Source organism: Etheostoma spectabile, chromosome 9 (genome assembly GCF_008692095.1).
Source record: "Etheostoma spectabile isolate EspeVRDwgs_2016 chromosome 9, UIUC_Espe_1.0, whole genome shotgun sequence".
Classification (NCBI taxonomy): domain Eukaryota; kingdom Metazoa; phylum Chordata; class Actinopteri; order Perciformes; family Percidae; genus Etheostoma; species Etheostoma spectabile.
Genome location: NC_045741.1, coordinates 29469254 through 29492544, shown reverse-complemented (window position 1 = coordinate 29492544; position 23291 = coordinate 29469254). Strand labels below are relative to the sequence as shown.

General features: G+C 42.6%; 2 protein-coding genes across 5 annotated transcripts in view; one reads left to right on the top strand and one right to left on the bottom strand.

The window, feature by feature from the left end:
* The window catches only part of LOC116694936 (FYN-binding protein 1), a 20116-nt gene extending 8263 nt beyond the window's left edge, over positions 1–11853 (top strand). The window contains exons 10-20 of the mRNA XM_032524861.1: positions 25–184; positions 4318–4444; positions 4532–4566; positions 4644–4728; positions 5281–5315; positions 8053–8122; positions 8251–8322; positions 8430–8449; positions 10060–10093; positions 10346–10457; positions 10545–11853. Coding sequence (XP_032380752.1) covers positions 25–184; positions 4318–4444; positions 4532–4566; positions 4644–4728; positions 5281–5315; positions 8053–8122; positions 8251–8322; positions 8430–8449; positions 10060–10093; positions 10346–10427 — 720 coding nt within the window. The 3' untranslated portion in view covers positions 10428–10457; positions 10545–11853. The remainder of the gene's footprint in view (positions 1–24; positions 185–4317; positions 4445–4531; positions 4567–4643; positions 4729–5280; positions 5316–8052; positions 8123–8250; positions 8323–8429; positions 8450–10059; positions 10094–10345; positions 10458–10544) is intronic.
* prkaa2 (protein kinase, AMP-activated, alpha 2 catalytic subunit) overlaps positions 1–23291 on the bottom strand; it is a 29411-nt gene that overhangs the window by 84 nt on the left and 6036 nt on the right. Inside the window, exons 6-11 of one of the 4 annotated variants that reach the window (XR_004333317.1) lie at positions 21220–21444; positions 19771–19933; positions 19137–19475; positions 18218–18344; positions 14778–17034; positions 12317–12323 (exon numbers count right to left, since the gene is read on the bottom strand). Coding sequence is in view for 1 of the 4 variants with exons in the window: in XM_032524873.1 (XP_032380764.1) it covers positions 16784–17034; positions 18218–18344; positions 19137–19475; positions 19771–19933; positions 21220–21444 (1105 nt within the window). In the remaining 3 variants the exon portion in view is untranslated. Of the gene's footprint in view, positions 1–4368; positions 4384–11799; positions 12974–14134; positions 17035–18217; positions 18345–19136; positions 19476–19770; positions 19934–21219; positions 21445–23291 lie in introns of those variants that run through there. The other 3 variants (XR_004333316.1, XR_004333315.1, XM_032524873.1) reach the window with 3 other exon arrangements.

Genomic DNA, 23291 nt, shown 5'->3' with positions numbered 1-23291 from the left:
TGTGTGTGTGTGTGTGTGTGTTAGATCACAGGACAGGAGGAGGCCATGTACCAGGCAAAAGCAACTGTGACGACCAAGGGACGGAAGAACGATCTGCCCCTCAACAGCGGAGACGTCCTCAGCATCATCCGAACGGACAACTGTCCCAAAGGGAAATGGCTGGCCAAGGACAGCGGCAACAACTGTGAGTTCAGAGAAAATGTTATCGTTGGAAATGGGGTTAACCCTTTATAATAATGGGACGCGAGTTATCGTGAACTCATGCGTGACTCCATGCTTGAAAACGCATGAATTCATTCATATGGTACTCCATGAACAATCAGTAATGTATAAGATTAATAGTGTATCAGGCATGACTTAATGCATTAATTAATGCATCAATTAAGGTATTTAAATCCTCATGATTTCTGATTTATTAATCATTCTTCAATGGTACTGTCCAGTCACAGCAGCGTACATATATATATTCTGAGGAATTGTAGTGTTGTAATCAATGATATGATTAATGGTGGAATACACTTAAATTTAAAGAAGTGGATTGGGAAAATGGTAATGACGTCATTAACATTAACCCTTGTGTTGTCCTCGGGTCAAACTGACCCGTTTCAACGTGTTTTATATCAGAAATATGGATTTCTTTCAACCTAATTGCCCCAAAATAACATGGATGATTCCATACGTTGTTCATTAATGATTACTTTCATTGAATTATTTGAGTGTTTAATTTAATTTTATAGCATTTGAATTATTTTTAATGTTTTCAAAACAGTATCCGGACTAAACTTTGACATCTACCCATCTATGATCCACTCAACATCCTCTGATCTGAACTATTAGCCAAAATAATTCATAATTTCTGCCTTGTTAACTAAAAGCTTCAGTATAATTTGATATAAATGAGCATTGTTGTCCATGAATTCCAAGAATAAGTGTGACATCTATCATTAAACCAGCTCAGGTTTTTAAAAAAAAGCACCAAAACCATGGAAAAAGTGACAATTAAATCAGAAAAAGTGACAAAAACATGGGAAAAAACAAAAAAAATATATTATTTTCAATTTTGAACTTGAAGGACAAGTTCATAGTTAACGGAAAAACAACACAAGGGTTAACACAAAATACAGTACACTGCAGATGCATTTTATAGACTTAAACAGTAGTCAAGCTTTGCCAGACCGTCCCCAACAGCGTCGTAAAGGAGGGTCTGGCTAGTCCATACAACGTTCTGGGATGGGAGGAAGTGAAGTCTGAATATGTGTTTGCATAGCACTGATTGGCCAGTGCAGCAGCTTCCTGTCAGATGACTCAGTGCTGCTGAGCAAGAAGGGAGCACCTGTGTAGGCAGGAGATTCTGGGTGCCTAGTGGGAAGGTCTGGCTAGTCCACACTGCATTCCGTGTTCTGGTTTATTGGCATTTCTTTAAACCAATCAGAGATGGAGCCTCCGTGCTTCTGCAAAATCGCCTCAGGAAGGAACTTGTTTTGGTGGAGCGTGTACGTTCAGTCATGCCACAGAAAAGACAGATTGGACAGATAGTCTAGCTCGCTGTCTGGATTTACCCTGCAGAGATCTGAGGACCAGGTGACCATAGTCCTCAGAAATCCACCAGAGTTTAAAATTCCAACACAAAGAAAGCAGAAGATACTGTAACTGACATCTGGCCGAAAAAAGGAACATCTGGCGGAATTTCCGGCGGCACCGGAGCAAAGGGGAACGTCGTGGATAGAGACTCCTTTAATAGTAATGCCTGAGTACAATGCTAACCCAAGTAGGATATTTATGAATTTTACTTTTTTTCTTTCTTCTTTTTTTAACTTTATTGCCCAAATTAAACATTACAGGCAATTTTAGCAACACAATACAGTACAATTAAACTTTTTCTTTTTCCTTTCTAATCAACGAAAATAGAGAATAAAATAAAAATAAAAAACAACAACAAAAGGGTCACCCTGTGTTGAGCTTCGTTCAGCAACCCTATCGACCACATAGATGCAGGATAAATACACCATTACACATCAGCATGTTTAAATTATTTGAAATCAAGGCCTAGAATGACAGGAGTCCATCTTTTCACCAACACAGGTACCTTCAGCTGTAAAATAGCAGCCATATTTTTCATTGTGTGGACCTGTTTAATTTTTTGTTCCACTGGGTTACTGTAGGGGGGGGGGGGCAGCTCATCCAATAATAGTAATCATTTTTCTTGCGGTCATTAACAAGATATGTGCTTTGGGCCTTAGAAGCAAGTCTTCAGGCATTTCTCCAATAAGAAAAACAAGGGTCCAAGGGGAATCCATCTTAAAAATGTTGTCCACTTCCTCTTAATGTCTTTCCAGTATGTCTGTATCACTGGACAGTCCCGAATATGTGGCATGGTCTCCCGCGCTACCACAGTTTCTCCAGCAAGTGTTGGGGGTTGTTTTTAAACATGGAAACCCTAAGAGGGTCCTAAAAAATCTATCTTCAACTTCCAATCCAATTCTTTCCACATTGGACTTTCAATCCCTTTATGACTCGCCTCGATAATCTCCCAGTATCATCATCCATAATGTATTGGTTCCAATTCCCATTCACTTTTAATGTGGAAGGTATTGTCTGATGTGTCTCTCATAGACTGTGATAGATATGTGAAACTTGGTGCTTTGTTGAACCCACTTGTTGAGAAATAGGTAAAAAATACCGTTCAACACTAGTTGGATCTTTTTTAAGACTAGCCCCATCCGTGGGATTTGTGATGAAGTGTCATGAATTTGACTTTTTACGAACTTCTAAGTGTCTGAACACCAGAAATGTAAAAAAAAATGTATTTGAGGGGGTCACAAAAGGATTGCTGCATATGCCACAATTATTAATATCTTATTTATCAATAACCAGGTCGGCATTTCTTTTTGAAGGGCCACAAACATGATGAAGTAATGAAATAGTAATGGTTAGTTAGTCATGATAACAACACGACAACTCAGTTTCTTTAGCCTGTCACTTTAACTACAGATTGACCTATGAAGAAGACACAAACATAATTAAGAAATCAGAAAACATGATGAATGTGATGAGTGAAATGCCTAAATTGATGCATTATTTAACGCATTGTTGCTGCATTAATCATGCGTTAGACCCTGTTATGGCAACAGCAAACCCACATAACTTAGGCTAACTATGACCGTCAACATGATAACATAAACCTGATTATTCAAGTAAATTCAAGCTTATTCACAACTTACCTATGGTTGATTATACAAAAATGATGGGAGTCTGGAGGTCTAACAAGAGGAACAAAGAAGGGAAGAAGCCTGAGCCGACCCATCAAGGGCCGTCTGACCCAGAACTCCCCCCCCCCTCCCCAAACTAAAGTAGTGACTTACTGACACAATCAAAGCCGCGAAAACTAGATACTACAGACTCCCATCTCAAAGCAACAAAACACAAAAGAAAGACAAAAGTAGGTAACAGAAGAACAACGGCGATCCGAGCCGCTTCAGTCTCTCCAGGACACCCCCCCCCCCCCCCCATCAGAAATCTGAAACAAAGAGGAAGAAGGGAGCAAGCAGGGCGGAGAGCACATAACAGACAATATTAATCTTGTACATCGCTGATACTTCCCGTTTACACGTACTGTATGTTCAAGTACTGCATGAAAGAATTCATGCTTCTTCATTCCTTCAAGTCATGCATGCATTCATGTCTCATATTATAAAGTGTTACAGAAATGTGTTCACCTTGAGGTGAACACATTTCTGTAACACTTTAGCTCTGTTTGTCTGTGTTGTTGCACTTCCCTTTATACAAACTGTGTGAAAGTGTTGGCACAGAAAACCTGACGCGCAGCCGTCCTTGATTGTGGATCGCACCACTGGCACGCAGTGGAGGGAGTTTTATTTTACCTAAAGTGAAAACTAAGTCAACAACGTTCAGTTTGGTACAGAGCAATGTGGGAATGGAACTCTCTCCCAACAACTATTAAACACAACTCTCAGTATGGCTTTGAAAAATCACTTAAGACATATTTATTTCAAAGGAATTAAATATTTAATATAACATTAGTTGGTACAGGGCTTTTGTTTTGTTGTTGTATTTCTTAAAATAGATTAATCTATTCGGAGTAGTGTCTTTTGTTTAATTTTTTCTATTGTGTTAACTGTAAGATTTATTTGTGTGTGTGTGTGTGTGTGTGTGTGTGTGTGTGTATGTGTATTGAAATGTTATGAGTATTGTCAAGGAAATATTGTAGGACCCCAGGAAGAATAGCTTTTAGTGAATGCTAATGAATCCAAATAAAATCCAAATAAAACAAACAAACTGACTCTGAGCGTGTTCCAGATGGATATATCGCTGTGGATCATGTGGAGTTGGACATCCAGGAGATGTTGGAGCTGGGAAAGAAGGCTGCAATCACTCGCAAGAGCAGCAGCAACAACGTTATCGAAGAGGAGGTTCCCAGCACGGGGTAACCCACACAGACAACACAATGGAAAACACATTCTCACTGAAGTTAGAAAGAGGATTTACAGCTGTTTTTGTCTACTTTTTTCAGGCTCTCAAACCGATATTCAGCCTCAGCAGAAAGTTGTAAGTATTTACCGGTTCTTATCCATGATGACGGTCTATGTTGAACTTATTCTACAGCAGTTTGATGTTGTTGTCAGTCTCAGATGACAGCGAGGAGTGGACCGCCGACGATGACGAACCCACGTCTCCTACCTTTGAAACGGCAGACCCGCTGGCTCCAGTGTGAGTCCTTGTTCAGGGTTTCCGTGGGGTCTTAAAAAGTCCCCAAAAAAAGTTTCTTCTAAATCAAAATTTTAATTAAAGTATTTGGTCCTATCTTAAATAGGTCTTATAGTCTTATAAAGGCAATGATTTTGGCATTTGGATTTTAAGTTTTCCTTTTAGCTATTTAATGAGCTTGATCTTTGATTTTTAATTGCATTATTATATGCTCTGTAGCACTTTGAGATGACTGTAATGTAAAGTGCAATACAAATACAAGTATTATTGGTATTATTTGTATCATTATAATGAGGTACATTGTGGAATTATTTCAGACAATGTTTCCAGACTGACTTTTTATGGTGTTTGTAGGTCTTGAATTTCATTCATAATGGTCTTAAAAAGTCTTCAACTTGACTTGGTGAAACCTGTAGAAACCCTGATGTTAGCCTGAATCTACATGTCTGAATTGTATATTATTTTTTTAAGTTAGGGACCTAACAGTAGCATCAACAGGGATCTGCCAAAGCGTTTTTTTCCTCAAGACCGATGCCTTGTCTTTGTCCTCTGCAGGGGCCACACCAGGACCCTCTCGATGCCAGACATGGGTAAGAAACTCCAAACCACGCAAATTGTAGTAATAGCACTTTGTTGTTAAAATCTAACAATGAGGTGATAAAAAATCAAATATTAAACACAGTGTGACTGCTTGTGACAGTAAGTTATACAGTGGGACACATGTGTTAGTCATGTTGTATGTCCTCCTTCTTGATGGAAGCGTGTGGATGCAAAAAAAGAAGCAATACGACAGAAAACTTGTAATTGCACGTCAGATAATTTGATAATTGTTAAATATCCATTTACCAGCGTTGATCTTCAGATGGTCTCATCCATAGAAACTAGGGGTGGGAATCATTAGAGGCCTCCCGTTACAATATCATCACAATGCTTATGCCATGATACGATATTACTGCGATTTTAAATATATTGCAATTTTTTTTACCTTTTTTCCAACTTTTAATTTTTTCCAATTTCAAATTATGTTCCCAAAAGGAAACTTTGTCAACATATGATTCATCTAAAAAGAAACATTTCTCTGTTTGTTCATATCACTTCAATGCTATTGCTGCAAAATGGGACAAACGGACCAACACATATATAATAACAGATCCATACTTGATACTGTGTATCAATACAGCATTTCCACTGAAAATATTGCAGTGCTATGCTGTATCAATTTTTTCCCCCACCCCTAGTTTTCACCATTGATGGTTCTGTCCCCGTTAGTTGACATCATTGTTGGTGACAAATTTATGCTGTAAATAAATAATCTCTCTTTAGGATTATTGTTGTTGACACCTAATCTGAACTGGAAACATGATGCGTCATTAAGGCGACGTCATTTTTTTCCAACTTGTTAGCTGTGTAGATTTGTTGGATTAGATGATGATTAGATTTAACCATTTATTGCAACAAATGAGCGGGTCGGAGCTCCTGCTCCAGGCTGCTGGGGGCCGGCGGCGTCGGCAGAGACCGGGTTGGTCTTTGGAGGCCTCCCTGTCCGAGGCCCCTGACCTCCAGTCAGCCAGAACAGAGGGTCCGACCGGCTCTCCTCAGAGCAACAGAGCTCCCAGCCCTGTGGACAGGGATCAGGGACCAGGGATAGTGGGTTAGAAAAGTAGAGGGGCTAAGAGGGGTTTGGTTAAACCACCAAACCAAATAACCCAAACAGACAGAGCCCCTAACAGACCCCGATGGCCATCCACCGAGAATCAGGTTCTGTCTGAGGGTTTTTGCCCGTTACAAAAAAGGTTTTTCTTCCCCTCTGTCACATGCTTTTGGGGGAAAATGCAGAGTTTTTGTAAATTATAGAGTGTGGTCTAGACCTACTCTGTATGTAAAGTGTCCTAAGATAACTTACTGTTTTGATTTGACATGAATTGAATAGAAATGGAAATACAGTTGTGCTTGGCGCGGATGGCTCTGCTCTGGATAATGCGCCCTGGACCAGCCACGCAGCATGCTAAGCTGCAACAGGGAGCGCAATGCAGACACCCCCTTGGTGGAGTGAGCCATAAGAAAGACATTGGAAACCAATTAAAACATTTTTTTTTTTACTTTGAGCCACGTCAGGACTCTGAACTAGGGAGGTTGAGGCCGGGGGTGGGGGGGTGGAGGCAAAGCGTTGCCAGCAGCAGCCGTGTGTGTCAGTGTAGCAGGGATCAGGGAGGAGGGAGTCCCATTTATATGACCGCCTTGATGTGAGAATGGCTGTGATTGGTGTGTGTCTGATAGGAATCGTGATTCAATCAGGAGGCGTATGACTTTGTGTCCCGCATGAATTATCGCTAAGCTTAATAAAGAGTCCATGCGTGGCACACGCTGTTTTCTGGACTGAGCTTTTCCCCTGAGCTTGCGCTCCAATAGGACTAAATCAGGAGTTTTCCAACTGTAAGGTGCGCCTGCCCAGCTGAAGGGGCGACACTGAGGAAGAAAACTCTTTAAAAACAACAGGAAGTTAGTAATTGTAGTTTTTCCGGCCGATAATCATCACAGTCGCCAGTTGGAGCGGCAGCAGCAGCATCATGTTTTTAAATTCTTTTCAGTGTCAGAGTCATCCAGTGACACGTGTCCATGGCTACATTGCTATCAGGAAATAGATAATAGATAGATAATTCAGCAAAAACAAACACAACAAAAAAATGTTGCAGCCCATAATGAACTAACTGACTCCATGGTTTCATTTGACTTCCTGTTTACATCCACCCTGAACATTACTGGAGCTGTAGTGCCAAAACTTAGAGCATGGTCATTCATGACAAAATCCAATCCAACTTTATTTATAAAGCACATTTAAAACAACCAGGTTGACCAACCAAAGTGCTGGACATTGTCATGATTTAGGACAAATTATAAACACCAAAGTAACAAAACGTTTAAAACAAGTAAGAAAATGAAAATGAAAATGCAGAATACATTCCTCATGCAGGTTTGAAGTCCAATGAATACAATTACGATATGAGTTTTTAAGTTGTGATTTTAAAATGTGAAGGATTGGGGCCAATCTGACGTGCAGAGGATTTTAAAAAAATTTTTTTTATTAAAGTGCACAGTGTCAAATGTAAATTAACTGACCAAAGCTACTGGAATCTAGACGAGCAGGTTGTTTGCATAAACAGGAAGGAAGTTAACTATTCAAGTGTGTCGTGGCGTGTCCGAGGGTCGGTGACTTCAGTAACAATACCTGTGTAATTACGGTATAATTAACGCTGTTGGTGTGTGTGTGTGTGTGTTGTGTGAAAGTGCATTATATATAATAACTGTCTCAATGATTTGTTTTCGTAGGAAACAAAATCCTTAGTGTAAACCACCAGCACAGTCAAAGTGACCTCATCGCAGATGGCACCCATGCCCAGTGAGTTCACCTGTCACAGACACACACACACACACACACACACACACACACACACACACACACACAGACACACACACATTAGCAGAGTGTGGACATGCAGTACATGTGTATTTGTCTTTTTTAATCAGAGCAAGACATGAAGCGCTTCAAAAGTTGACCACGTTTTTCCATTCACCAAAACCTGTTGAGCCAGTTGCCAGGTAGGCATGACACACACACACACACACGCACACGCACACACACACACACATGCACACACACACACACAAATGGGGTTTTAATTTTTGCTTTTTGTTCAATTTTACAGCAGCGCTGAACCGGAGACAAGTAAGTCACGCCTGTACAGCAAAATGTGAATACTTAAACATATAATATGTAATTGTCTGCTGCTAGGGTCTCTCAATCGAAACCATAGATGCAAACGAGGACTTTTGATGACGTCATAAAGTCACGTAGGATCGTGGGAGTTGTTGTCTTCATTGTTAACCACCATTGCCGTTGACAGTGTATCGGTTCACGGACCAGTTATATATTCAAGTTTTGTTTAAGTTCCGTTTAGAAACGTTTATTCATTTCATGTCATTCTAATGAAACAGCTGCAGTGTTTTCCACACAATGTAGGGTGACCAAACGTCCTTATTTGCCCGGACATGTCCACTTTTTACGTACTGTCCGGGGCATCCGGGGGGGGGGGGGTTTATAAATTCATGAAAATGTCTGGTTTTCACTGTTTTTCATGGAATAGCATTAGGCGTTTACTTAAATTAACTGGCGCTTTGCACACGGTACTACGGTACTTTGTTGCGTGACGTAATATTTTATTATATATCATGCTAGCACATTTATTTCATTGTCCAATAAAGGTGCTGGACATCTCAAAGCTCACATGGACACCAAAAAACCTGATCGTATTACACTGAAAAGGTTTTAAGAACTAAGAGCTAAGAGCTTTAATTAGCTGTGGCTGAAGGCTCTTACCACCCGGTGAGCGAGGCAGAAGGACTGGTTAGCTGGCTAACTTAGCATTAGATTAGTCAACACATACAGCTAGAGTTATGTAGCGAATTGGTCAATGGTCAAAACAATCATTCTAAAAATAACCTCTGGATGTGTTGTGTTGTGTGTATGTATATGTGATGTATACATACATTAGGTACGGTTTCACCGCCAAGCACTAGCATGATCCACTTGTCAACATAGCGCATTGGAGTGAAATGAAGCGATATGGAAATGACTTATTAATAAATTAGGTCTCCAGTGTAGCACTGTTTGACAGGGTGGCACGTAATTAATCACACAAATGTTCTGTGTGGCAGAAAAAAAACGCTGTATTACTGTTACTGAGTACATTGACGTTGTATGATTTACAATTACTCTTTAATGAGCTCGCGTTTTCCCTGTTTGGACGGCAACCAGAGGGGTCAAGGGTTGTATGACAGGCGACCAATGACAGGCGATCAATGACAGGCGACCAATGACAGGCGACCAATGACAGGCGACCAATGACACACTCCGTGTCATTGGAGAAAAATTACAGATTTCTCGGGGTTTGGACTTTGTTGGAAATCTTTTGGATGGTGTAATTTCACAACTAAACACTATTTATGATGAACGTATAGTCTTTTTTTTGTGCCTTTTCCGCCTTTTAATGGACAGGGTGTCCACCAGTTAGGTGAGAAAGGGGTGAGTGAGGGGGAAGACATGCAAGAAATCATCACAGGTCGGAGTCAAACCCTCAGCGTCGAGGCATAAACCTCGCAGTACATGGGCGCCTGCTCTACCACTGAACCAACCTGGCCCCCATTTTTAGACAGTTTTACTGCAGAATATTACATATTATATCTTTAATAGTATTTGTTCAATCATTACAACAACATTGGATGTTTGATGAATGGATTTTTGAAACTTGATGCCAAAATACTTTCTTTCCATCTCAGGTGCTGTGCTTGTAAAGGAGAAAGCAGTTCCCTTGTGAGTAGGGTTATAAAGCACGCACGCACACACTGCTCACACAAGAAATATGCAGGACATGGGCAGGTTTCCTTCCTTTTTTGCCTGGAATAGGTAGCTGAGCATGAAATCAGCCAGTGGTGTATTGTTTCATGTTTGATTCCCTGTTATGTGCTAATCACATTTCTCAGTGGGGTCATATTCATGGTCAAAACGAGGTCACCCTCCTTTGTCCCTGCTGGTTGAGTTATTTTCCAATGTGTTCCTCCACAGGTCCGAATCTAGTTTAACACAGGAAATGGATTTTGATCAAACTGATATGCTCATTTTACCACCTCCTGACCTGTATGCTTGACCAACTGCTGAGAAATGATCATAAAACAAGGTAAGGATGAATCACCTTGACGCTCCCTTATTTGCATCACTGTGCACTTCACATACTGACATATATATATGTTTTTTTTAACATCAGGACAAAAAGCAGCCAGGCAGAGGAAACAGGATTTGCCTGCTGTTGTTATTCTTCACACTGTGACCCGTGTCCGTCACCGAATACTGTGACAGTCACTTCATCTTCATGACTTATTTACCTGGGGACTGCATTTTTGGATCAGTATGATGATGTAGAAGAGCAAGATAAGGAGATATGGCGACGAGCGTTACACCATCCCAGCTCTCAGAACTCTTTGTGCACCTTTTTTTTTTTTTTTTGAACCACTCGCTGTGAAACCAGAGAGGGACAGTTTGCCCGGTGGCTCTGAGTGACTTTGAAACTGCTGATCCCAGGAAAGAGCTTACAAACTGTTGCAGACACACACACCCTGGAGGCTCTTGTAGGGAAAATTACACACTTCATGTGTGAATACCAGAAATCGTTTTTTTTGGCGGTGGAAATAAGGGGAGGACAATGGAAAATGTTGATTTCTTTTTGTTTTCTTCTCAGGTTGAGACACCATCCTGAGAAAATACACAGCGGACACAGGCAGTGTAAATCAGGGGGAATTGTACACTTAATTGTACATTATACACTTGTTACCAGTTTACAGTGTATGGCAAATAGAAATATAGCTGACAAACTGACAAATGAACAAAGGCTTCATAGACTTTTAGGTCAGGTCATCAGCAATAATTAAATATCTGTGTTTTCAGCTCTACTCCACATGTGATGTGATCTATTTTCATTAATTTCATACTGCATGCACATTTTTAGGACTCTGATTACCATTCAACATTTACATGATATTGGTAATTTTTTTTTTTTTTTTAAGTTTGGGTTACTGGGGTTACCCTCATTATTTAGTTAAAGATCATTACAGATTATGGAAGTGCTTATGAAATTACTGACTTAGTACTGGATTTAAATGCTGACATATGAGGTATAGTTAGGATCTTTATAAACAACATAGAGCTTGATATAAAATATACAACTTTAAGAATTCTAGTACCAGGTGCTAAGTGTCTTTCTTTTATTTGCCAGATGTCACTTTTATGTCCCTTATTTTTTCTATGACTTTCCTCAAGCGGATGAATAAGTGTTACAGAAAGGTGGAATGATCACCTGAGGTCATTTTCAATGTAAAGTATTGTTGACATCTGAGGGGGCTTTTTGTCTGGATAGAAAAACACAAAACTAATCCTCAGTGATGGGTGTTTGTGTGTGCATTGACAAAGCCTTTAGGACCAAAAAAAAAACAAAACAAAAACAAAAAAAAGTTTCCTTTTTTTATGTTTTGTTTATTGTTTTTCAATAAATACTCATTAAAGTGCAAATCATAACAGCAGTATCATGCAGTGCACAACGACAAAATTCCAAACCCCAAACAGACACACAGAGACAGTTAAAACACACCTTGGCACACGCACACACACACACACACACACACACACACACACACACACACACCACACACCCAGCAGTATTAAATTGATGACCCTTGTGTTGCCCACACAACTCACCCCATACATGACATACACAGGGGTATTTAAGGTTACATTAATCACAAGAGCCCCACCACAGATAAACAGAGTACAGCCTTGCTGTTGAGATACTCGCTTTGGTACGACACAGTATTTTATTTGAATACGTCCCCCCCCCCCCCCACCCCCCGGCATGTGTTTGCCAGCCCTGAACACAGATTAGAGTTTACATGACTAACATGCCACTGGTAGTTGCATACAGTTGGAATAGCACAGTACTACATGTAACAGTAAATACTGGTTATATCAGGAGTTTTTAAATTTGACCCATGACCTCTCCAAGAAAGTGCACTTTGTTGATCAACAGTTTTCATGTGGTTGTCATGAGGAGCAGAATCAGAGATGGATGCATAATGGGCCAGATGTGATCCTGATGTGACCAAATTAGCTCACTGTGCAGAGGACAAGTCATTTCAGGCACAGCAGAAGAGTGTAATGTAGTGTAGAGGTCAACATAGCTGTGTGTACAGTGGCATGTGTTCTGCTGCAGGGAGCAGTTTCTCCCTGTCGTCGGAGTATATTCAGTGGCGTAGGCGACGTCACACCACACAGGAAACAGAATACATGTTTAAAGGGTTTTCAGCAGAGTAACAAAGAATGTGGCTTCCACTGTTTCAACAAAAAGCTTTCCCAATGCTCTCGTAAGGCAAAAATGACATTTCAGACTTGATGCAGACGATAATGATTTAAAACAAGTAGAGTAACAAAGTCGAACCTACGCCTACATTAAATGGTTGGAGGTCCAACAAAGCACTCAGTTAACAACACAAGAATCACTGTCATGGCGGGGTCCCGGCTGGTCGTGAGTCTGTCTCCCTTATTACTTTTCACTACTCTAAGTCTCGTTTGCCAGCCTATCTTTTTGGTTTTGCCTTCTGTTGTGGTTTCCTGCTCTCCCGTCCGAAGCCAGCTGATCACACACACCTGCCTCCCGTCAACGCCAATCACCACATCAGACACCACCTGCCAGCCTTCACCCGCTCCAGCCATCCACACCTGCCTGCATCATCATCTACTCCTGTTTATATACCCTGGCTCTGATCCACTCTTCACTTGATCGTCAGATCAGCTATGGGTGAACCTTGCTAAATCTGTGCTAGCTGTTGTGTCTTTGTATCTGGCGTACTGACTCTCCCTGTGTTTTCCTGTTTCAGTAATCTCGGCGGGGGCTTCGGACCCCCCACCAGTCCTCCTCCCACGGGTTCTCTCCTCATCATCCTGCTCTGCCCTCGCACTGCGCACCTCTGCCACCGCAGCTCTCCACTTCTCTCTCCCTTTGCCGCCACCCGGCTCCGTCCTCCGTGTCTCTGCTCGCCGTGCTTGCCCCCTCCTCGGCCCTCGCTCCCGGCTCCTCCTGCACAGTCTCCCCGGTCCGCCACCACCTGCTCCTGGCGTCCATCTCCCTACTTCCATCCCCCTTTTTCCTTCATAAATACCTTCCCTGTGAGCCGTGCATTTGAGTCCATCCTTCTGTCCCCCCTAACAATCACAGTCTAGACCCATGTGTGTGAACCTCCAACATGACCAAATTCTCCCCATTATTCTGAAATGTTATCTTCTTTCATTAGTGTTTTTTGTCTTTAAAGGTCCCATGACATGGTGCTCTTTGGATGCTTTTATATAGACCTTAGTGGTCCCCTAATACTGTATCTGAAGTCTCTTTCCCGAAATCCAGCCTTGGTGCAGAATTCCAGCCACTAGAGCCAGTCCTACAATGAGCTTTCCTTAGGACTTGCCATTTCTGAGTCTGTAGCTAATGAGGTGGAGGCTGGGGGTGTGGCCTTGACCAACTGCCACTTTGCTTGTTTGAAAGCCATGATGTCTCTCTCTCGTGTGGGCCAAATTCTCTGGGCGGGCAAAGCACAGGAAAGGGAGGTAGCCTAGCTCCTTATGACCTCACAAGGGGCAATATTCCAGATTGGCCCATCTGAGATTTAATTTTCTCAACGGCAAAGCAGGATACCCAGGGCTCGGTTTACACTGATCACCATTTCTAGCCACTGGGGGACCATAGGCAGGCTGGGGGAACGCATATTAATGTAAAAAAAAACTCATAAAGTGACATTTTCATGCCATGGGACCTTTAAATTTCACGTCAATTTCCACAACAGTTTCATCACAAAATCCTGCCTCTTCACCCTTCTGCCAATCACTTGCCCCAAGCCTGTAAAAAAATAACTGGTCAATAAAATGGAATAAATACAATATTCAGTAAATATTGGCCATTTTTGTTTGCGACGCCAGTCTAAAGTAGAGTACGTACTGCTGTGTTTAAGTGAGAACAGTAGAAATGCAACGGTCGAGTGCTCTCCAACAAACGCAGACAAAAACAGACAGGAGGGTTCATCTGAGCAGCACCTGCTTTCACTTACATACAATCAGAAGAAATAGTGCATGACAACACAATACATAAGGTATGATCTGACGAGACAATGCACAACATTTATAAAAGTAGTAACACCGTGACAATCATCAAAAACGTAGGACCAAAACAACTGGTACAGTAAAACGTGTTTCCACAAAACCAGACGACAAACTGAAGAAACACACAGACTGCCGCTCCAAAACACCACGGCGTCACGTTGTCTCACTTTTCTACCCACTCCCGAACCTCTGCAAAGATCCTCCTCACAAAGTCAGTAAGAACATTTGGTGACACACTACCCAGCCGATCCCTACACACACTGGCACATGCACACACCCTCTTGAAGCGTATGCACACAATGACTGTGTTGCATTCCATAAGGCAACTGGAGAAAGGTTTCTGTGGCTTATAACGTCCTGCAGCAAATACACACCTTCTTACATGGATTAGTCATCTTCCTCTTTTATTAATTATCATCATCACCTCATTATCTCTTCACATACACGCACACAGCAGGGCTGGTTAGGTTTATTACTGCTAATATGAAATTGAAAACTGATTGACAGTTGAAGTAATTTATCAAGTAAGTATTGAGATTTGCTCAGACAATCGAACTCAAGACCTCACATTAGGCTCTAATTTCTGACGGACATTTTTCTCATTTCTCAGTGCAAAAAAAAAAAAAATCCCCACGCTCTCCATTCCAAACGGCACAGGGCTTCTGTCTTTTTCAGCTACTGCCCATGTGACTGACTGCCATGTCTGTCCTCCTGATATCACGGGCCTGCTTGCTTTTAAATTACATTCTGTACATGCATGAGCGAGCAGCAACAGTTGCTCAACTTGTCACTTTAGGACTACACTGAAGTCTGCAGATTTGTGTGTGTTGCATATTTCTGACAGTTATTGACTGCATAAAATGCTGGTTGTGTGGGAAAAGTAATAGCAGATATATTTACGGTACGCACAGCATCTTTGAACTACATCAAGGCAGAGAAACTCCTGTGAGACGTTGTATATCTGTGCCTGTTTGGATTGCTTGGCCTGTGGTATTGTTGCTCGTAGAATCCTCCAAAACCAAATTGTACCTAAGTGACTTACAGAAGGACCCCCAAACCGCTTAATATGCAACTCCACGGTCTTGCCTACTACTGACTTACAGTGTACTTTTACATCAGAGGAAGACATTGTACTATTATATTAACCTGACAGAACGTGGCAGATTTAGAATTTAGTCACGAAATATCTCAATTAAAATGTTGCGTAATCAGACAGTTACCTCATGGACTCGTGGCAGTGCGCTACCCATCCGGCCCGTTATGAGAGGTGATCAGCACATATCTGCTTTAATCAACCACCAGAAACGGACCGGGCACGGTGACATTCAGCCGGGCTCAGGACTCTGTGTGTGTGTGTGTGTGGGTGAGTGTGTGTGGGTGTGGAGAGAGAGAGACAGAAGGTGTGGGGGGGGGGGGTATTTTGCCGACGTTATTAGTGTTATAACAAACACACAGACATATAGACGTTCCTGTAGCCTAACAGACGACCGTACTATCCTTCTGCCTCTCTGGGTTCATTAATCTTCTACAATCTATTCAAAATCAGGTTAAAACTCTACGTTGATGCAGTGCTTAAACAATACAACTACAGTGCCTAAAAAACATTTCTCAAAAATAAATATGGATCTGATATCTAAATAATAATCACCTTCTATGGTGCATAGTGTTATTTGGTATACGTTAGCTAACTTTTTCAACTACACAATATGATTGTAATATAAATATAATATACATCAACAGTTTCTTTACAAACCATATCATATGAACCTGAAATTAAATCCGATCGCTCAGAACACCAACCAGCACCTTGTGGAAAATATAAGACAAGAAGCAAAACTGACCTCTGATCAGTGTCTGGGGCATACTCAGCAGGATTTCCCATCATTAAGTGTTATGGTGGCGATGGCATTTCAGCAGTTGATAATAGACTGAAGATATTTGTGGGAGAAGGGACTGAGAGCTGTGACCTGCTGCCGCTCACTTTGCTGGCCTTTACTAGTTCACAGAATCCGGTCCCAGGATCACTTTAAACTCCCCATTCTGACCCAAAGGCTGTGTCAAAAGAAGAAGAAAAAAGGCTATTAATCTGACTTTCTAAAAAAAAAAAGAAGGTATTCCTCTCTATTCCTCCTTAATCTGAGGTGACAGTGAGCTTTTCAGCCTTACAGTCCAATACAACTGGAACAGAGATGGAGAGACAGAGAGAGGAAGTCGCTCCAGACTCATCTACTCTCCCTACATCCCAGATCAGCAATTGGCCTAAAAACCCCACCGACACCCAGTTACAGCGAGGTCAGGAGTGGATGGGTCTCAGCGCGCCAGGGTGGTGATCAGACTGGCACACATTTCGAAGAAGTCCATGGTGTGTGATCCCTGGCGGGGGGAGATTAGAGGGGAGCTACCGGACAGGGACCCCGGGAGGGAGGAGCTGAGCTGGGGCAGATCAAACGCCGGACTGGCCGAGTCGATGCTCAGTCTGGGTCTGTGGAGACCGGCTGTGGAGCCCGATCGCTGGGGAGTGGACGACCCCGACTTAAAGCCCACCGCCTCCATGATGTCATCTGGGGGTCACACGAGCAGAGGAATGTAGCATCAGCAATCAACAGAGGAGTAGTTCATTACATTGTGTTTTATATTGTTTTTTTTATAAGAATTTTGCAACCACCAAAGTAAAATATTTTGCATGTGCATTAAAGCTATAGTGTGTAGTTTCTGTAGCCCCCATTAGGAATTCTAAGAAATGACAATTGTTGTTGCATCCACATGACACAAGCCTTCCGACCAAGCCACCACCCCCACCCGTCCTCCATGCACGTGGTTGTAACCGAGGAGAACACGGAGGATTAAAAAGATATGACAGATTCTTCAGAAGAGGCAATTACCTTCATTTCTCTGTGCAAATATTGCTGGACGACACTATTTTGTAAACATAGCCTTGCTGGGAAATACAGAGAGAGTTCTGTGGCGCTCATAGTCTTAATTAGCTTTGTAGCAACTCCTTTGGCAACGGCTTGAATGTAACGGATGTTCATGAATTGGAAATCATTGCGCACTTTAAAGGTGCTCTTAGTGATGTCACGTGTGTTTTAGGATACAACATTTGTTGTCACATACAGGAAACATCTCACTATCTGCTAGCTGCCTGTCCCCAGAACACACTGTAAAAAACATTTCCTCACTATCTGCTAGCTGCCTGTCCTCTGAACACGCTGTAAAAAACATCTCCTTACTATCTGCTAGCTGCCTGTCCTCTGAACACGCTGTAAAAAACATTTCCTCACTATATGCTAGCTGCCGTCCTTGAACACGCTGTAAAAAACACTCCTTACTATCTGCTAGCTGTCTGTCCTCGAACACGCTGTAAAAAACATCACCTCACTATCTGCTAGCTGCCTGTCCCGAACCACCTGTAAAAAAACATCTCCTCACTATCTGCTAGCTGCCTGTCCCAAGAACACACTGTAAAAAACATCTCACTATCTGCTAGCTGCCTGTCCCCAGAACACACTGTAAAAAACTCTCTGTAGACAGCCCAGGGTCTACAAACAGTAACAGAAACAAACCGCACCAACCTGCACCACGAAGCCTGTTCCAGCGTTCCAGCCAATAACCGACAAGAAGGATTTGGAGGTGAGGGTTGGGGGGTCAGTGCACGGAAGCACAGAAAGGAGGGGGAGGGGACGGGATGAGGAGGAAGGGACAAGCTAGTCAAAAAATTGTGAAATGAGTTTGTCCGTCACTAACCATCGATGCTCTTGAAGTCGAGGAGGTAGGACCTGCTGTCCACCTGGTACAGCTGCAGGCTCATTTTCACCAAAGTTCCCGTCACCGGATTCTTCCTCCGCACTCGCAGGTGATACGGGTTCACCACCTACGCAAAATAACAGACAACCTTGTTTGTATGGAGACCTATGTGTTTACTGTATGTGTAAAGCCTATTTTCCACTGTCTGCGCTGCGTTCCCTAGGCGTCGCAGCCCCCGCGAGCAATCACGGCTATTTGAGTCAATGTTTGATATTCCACCAGCCATGTTGGTCCCAGAAGCGTGCGTAAAGTGTCTCTTTGCTCCAGGTCTATTTTTATGCGTGCTGCAGGACTTTCCAACAGGCGAGCAGGAAGTGAAACAGAGACGGCATGCAGTTATCCAGTGTGTCACGTGCATAATATCGGACCATTCTGATGTAGGATTTTAAAATTAAAAGCTTAAATGTCCAATTAAAGCTATTTTTTGTAATCTTTTTCAGGTTGTTAATTAAGGCCATATTTTCAGGCTACTCTAAGAAGGAATCTTCCTGTTCAGCCAGATTCATTCTGCCCCCCCCCCCCCCCCCCCCCCCCCCCCAATTATCTCTATAACACCATGGACGACGAGAGATTTTTCTTGGAGGTGGAAAAACACAATAAGAAATCACAAATCTCATCAGGACAACGCCAGAAAAGAGAAGGCATTGAGATTAATTGCAGGAGTGCTTGTAGTTAAACACTATTTATTAATTATTCTTTTAAGTACTTGCAGAGTCAATCAAATCTGGGAGTTGGGTAGACAACACGTTCCTCTTCTGAGACGCTCCCGTTGTGGTATGGTGCATGGCGGAGGACGGAGCAATGTCTGAACGCAGCACAGACGCCCAGTGGAAAATAAGGGTAAGACATGTCCTATTACCTTCCAGTCAAAGCTAAGTTGTCTCATAGCCCTGTACACTTCAGCCATGATGTCATAGGGCCTGCTCTGACTCCTGATACCCAGGTGCCACTTGGACTTCTTCACTGCCAGAGGTTTGGGCCGGGTGGTGTTGAGAGCATCCAGAGGACAACGAGACTTGGGGCTGTCAGCCAGGAGCGGAGGCATCCTCTCTGGGTGGGGTTTGACCCCGGGGGGCAGCGGCATGCCCTCTTCTATGAAGGAGCCCTGGGGAGGACTGGAGGCCAGGTAGAACTCGCTGGCCTGGGTCATGATGCGACGGTTGTCTATTATGAGGTGATAGGCTACAGCCAGCTGATCCTACATGGACAGAGGGACGATAGAAAGTCAACTGAAGATTAAGGACTAAACTAGACGTTCAGATTATTAAAACTAACAACAACTTGATGGAAATTAGCAACAAATGCAGAGCGGTAAGGCTAGCAGCAACTACAGAACCTATAACTTCATCAAAAAACTCGTCACTTGTCGTGTCACAGTTCAACTGCAAAGTGCAAACATAATCTTGTGGGGTAGGACTTTAATGTTACAACGGTCACAGTGTATTAAACAGAGGAAATATTCCTTCATTCCTTAAGAAATTGTGAATGTGTACCTGTGGATCCCCGCTGTAAAGGCTTGACACAACCTCCGATTCAGTGCATTCAAACTTCTCACACACTTCCTTGACGGCCTCCTCGTCCAGGACTGAAGCATCGTAGGACGGGTCCTCAGGGAACAGGTAGCCTGGCAGGTCCTGCTTAAACCACTCATCTTCCCTGACAGAGGAGAGAATAATCAGTCTAACTAAAACTCTTAACTATAAAACCAAACCTAATAGTACTATAGGTCGGCGATTTATCTGAAAATGTCCCAATATGTGACATTTAAACTTGCATTAAGTCAAACTGTAATGACACTTCAGATGGAGGCCTGTGGGGTTATAGGGCTAAGCTAACTGTGTCCATGTTTGAACAGCGTTGGCAGCTATTGGCAATATCCGCACTGACGCAGTTTACGGTCTGTTTGCGGTGCTATTCCTAAGCAATCGCCCCCAAAGTGCAAATAGAATTGTTTTCTATACATCCAAGAATCTTGGACGTGTGAATTTTCATAAATGTGGGTGGATGTTAACATGTCTAATTAGTATAGAAAGTGACTTTGACGAGAGAAAGCAGTAGGAATGCTTGGGCGATGCTCAGGTGGCGGTATGGCTGTACAGGTGGACATTAAGGAGCTTTTACAGCATCATTTGGAGTTGTTGAAGCATGTCTTTTAGTGTGAAGAACAGAAGTACGGTCCTGGATGTGTTGACAGCATTCATGTTAAATTTGGCTGACTACTTTATATGGTTAATACCCCAAAAAACCAACAGTGCCCAGTAAATTTTAACAGCGGGATAGATAGGGGTGTCTAGTATGGCCAAGGGCAGTGCACAACTAATTCCCAGGTGTTAGCTTCCTTTTGCCGTCTCTTGTAAAAACAATTCTAAACTAAATGGTCTTGCGATGTAAAAAATTGCTTCATTGAGTTTTTCCCATTATTGTCATGGCTGGGCCGGCAAAAAAGAAGCAGAAAGCTAGGAAAGCATTGACAGAGAAAGACAAAACGGCAGACTAACCAAGGGAGGGGTCAGACCGAAGTAAAAAAAGGAGCTGCCAAATATCTATTCCGAAGCTGTGTGTGTGTGTGTGTGTGTGTGTGTGTGTGGATGGGGGCGTTCTATAGAGAAACCTGTAGGGGGAGCTCTATAGAGAAACCTGCGAGCAAAAAGCGAAAACAGCGAAGAAATGGCCAAAACTGCATAGCGCCCCTTTAAAAAGACAGAATATGGGGCGCACTGATAGCTCAGATGGTAGACCGGGCGCCCATATATAGAGGTTTACTCCTTGACACAGCGGGTCCGGGTTTGACTCCGACCTGCGGCCCTTTGCTACATGTCATTCCTCCTTCTCACTCCCCTTTCACTTCTTCAGCTGTCCTGTCATTAAAGGCCTAAAATGCCCAAAAAATAATCTTTAGAAAAAGAGCCTATAATATGAAGGAGGCCTCTGTTCGGGGGCACCTGATGTCTTTGATGGTGGCCCTCTTCAAAGGGTCCACTTGTAGCATGAGTGTGAGCAGCGAGGCCACCGAGCGAGGCAGGTACTCTGGCATGTAGAAGACGCCTCCTCTGATCTTCTTAAACAGCGTGGGGACGTGCTCGTCATCAAAGGGCAGAGTGCCGCACAGCAGGGCGTACAGGATCACGCCACAACTCCAGATGTCCACCTCTGGGCCTGCATAGAGCCTGACAGAGTGATCAGAAGACACAACAAACAAAACAAATGAATTTACAATGTGTCACTCTTGTAGATCCACTAGAAAAGCAGGAAGCACTGTTATAAGTGTTTGTCATTGTAGAGCTTAAAGGTGCTTTAAGTAGGATTTAGCCAAAGAATTTGAACATCTACAACTTCTCAGTCCTTCACCCCCTTTTTGCTAAAGCAGGTCTCCTAAGCCCCTCCCCCCACGACTGAGAATTAATGTGTGTGTTGGAGCAGTGATTGACACGCAGCTAGACACCCCCCCCTGGCCCTGATTGGTGCATCTGAACAGGGAGCGGTGGATTTTTGCAAATCCCACTACAGGCTGTAGGTGATGCCAGAGAAACCAGATTTTTTTTTTTTTTTTTTATTAGCTGCTTTATGTAATACTACTTGAATATAGGGTCAGTTTCAGCAAATATAACAGAAAGTTAGTTTTATAAGACCTTACCTACTGCATCTTTAAAAAACTAATTTTGTTGTAAGTTGTAATTTATGGTTTTTATGAGGACACACAAGCACGTGCGTTGGTGACACATTCTTTGGCACGGTAGCACAGTATTGCGCTGATCTACAGGTGGCGGTAGGTAACGCGCTAACAAACGCAGCAATGCATGACCAAAGGCAGTGAAGACGACTCCAAGCTAGAAGTGCATGATATTTTAGAAAATTGGCTTTGCAAGTGTTTTACGATAGGACTGGGCGATATGACAATTTATACTCAAAAAGATATAACATTTATTTTAAACTGCATTTCAGCAATATTTCCGTCATTCTGATGACGCTTTATGGTCTTATTCTTGTACATTCATTTTGCACTGAAGTTCCTAATGCACTAAAGAAAATACTCAATACTTTTTCGATTTACGCGATTAGTAAATTATTTAACTCACAAAGGAGTATACGTTGTGATATTTATTGTTACTGAGATTGGAAACAAGTATTTGAAACACTGCTGATTTTGCAGGTTTTCCTACTTACAAAGCATATATGTTTGTATGTACACTTCAACTGTGAGAGACGGAATCTAAAACAAAAATCCAGAAAATCACAGTGTATGATTTTTAAATAATTCATTTGCATTTTAATGCATGAGATAAGTATTTGATCACCTAACAACCAGTAAGAATTCCGGCTCTCACAGACCTGTTAGTGTTTCTTTAAGAAGCCCTCCTGATCTCCACTCATTACCTGTATTAACGGCACCTGTTTGAACTTGTTACCTGTATAAAAGACACCTGTCCACACACTCAAACAGACTCCAACCTCTCCACAATGGCCAAGACAAGAAAGCTGTGTAAGGACGTCAGGGGTAAAATTGTAGCCCTGCACAAGGCTGCGATGGGCTACAGGACAATAGGTAAGCCGCTTGGTGAGAAGGCAACAACTGTTGGCGCAATTATTAGAATATGGAAGAAGTTCAAGATGGCGGTCAATCTCCCTCGGCCTCCATGCTAGATCTCACCTTGTGGGGCATCATTGATCATGGGGAAGGTGAAGGATAAGCCCAGAACTACATGGCAGGACCTGGTCAATGACCTGAAGAGAGCTGGGACCACAGTCTCAAAGAAAACGATCAGTAACACACTACGCCGTCATGGATTAAAATCCTGCAGTGCACGCAAGGTCCCCCTGCTCAAGCCAGCGCATGTCCAGAAGTTTGCCAATGACTATCTGGATGATCCAGAGGAGGAATGGGAGAAGGTCATGTGGTCTGAGGAGACAGAAATACAGCTTTATGGTCTAAAACTCCACTCGCTGTGTTAGGATGGAACATGGAGGAAGAAGAAGGATGAGTACAACCCCAAGAACACCATCCCAACTGTGAAGC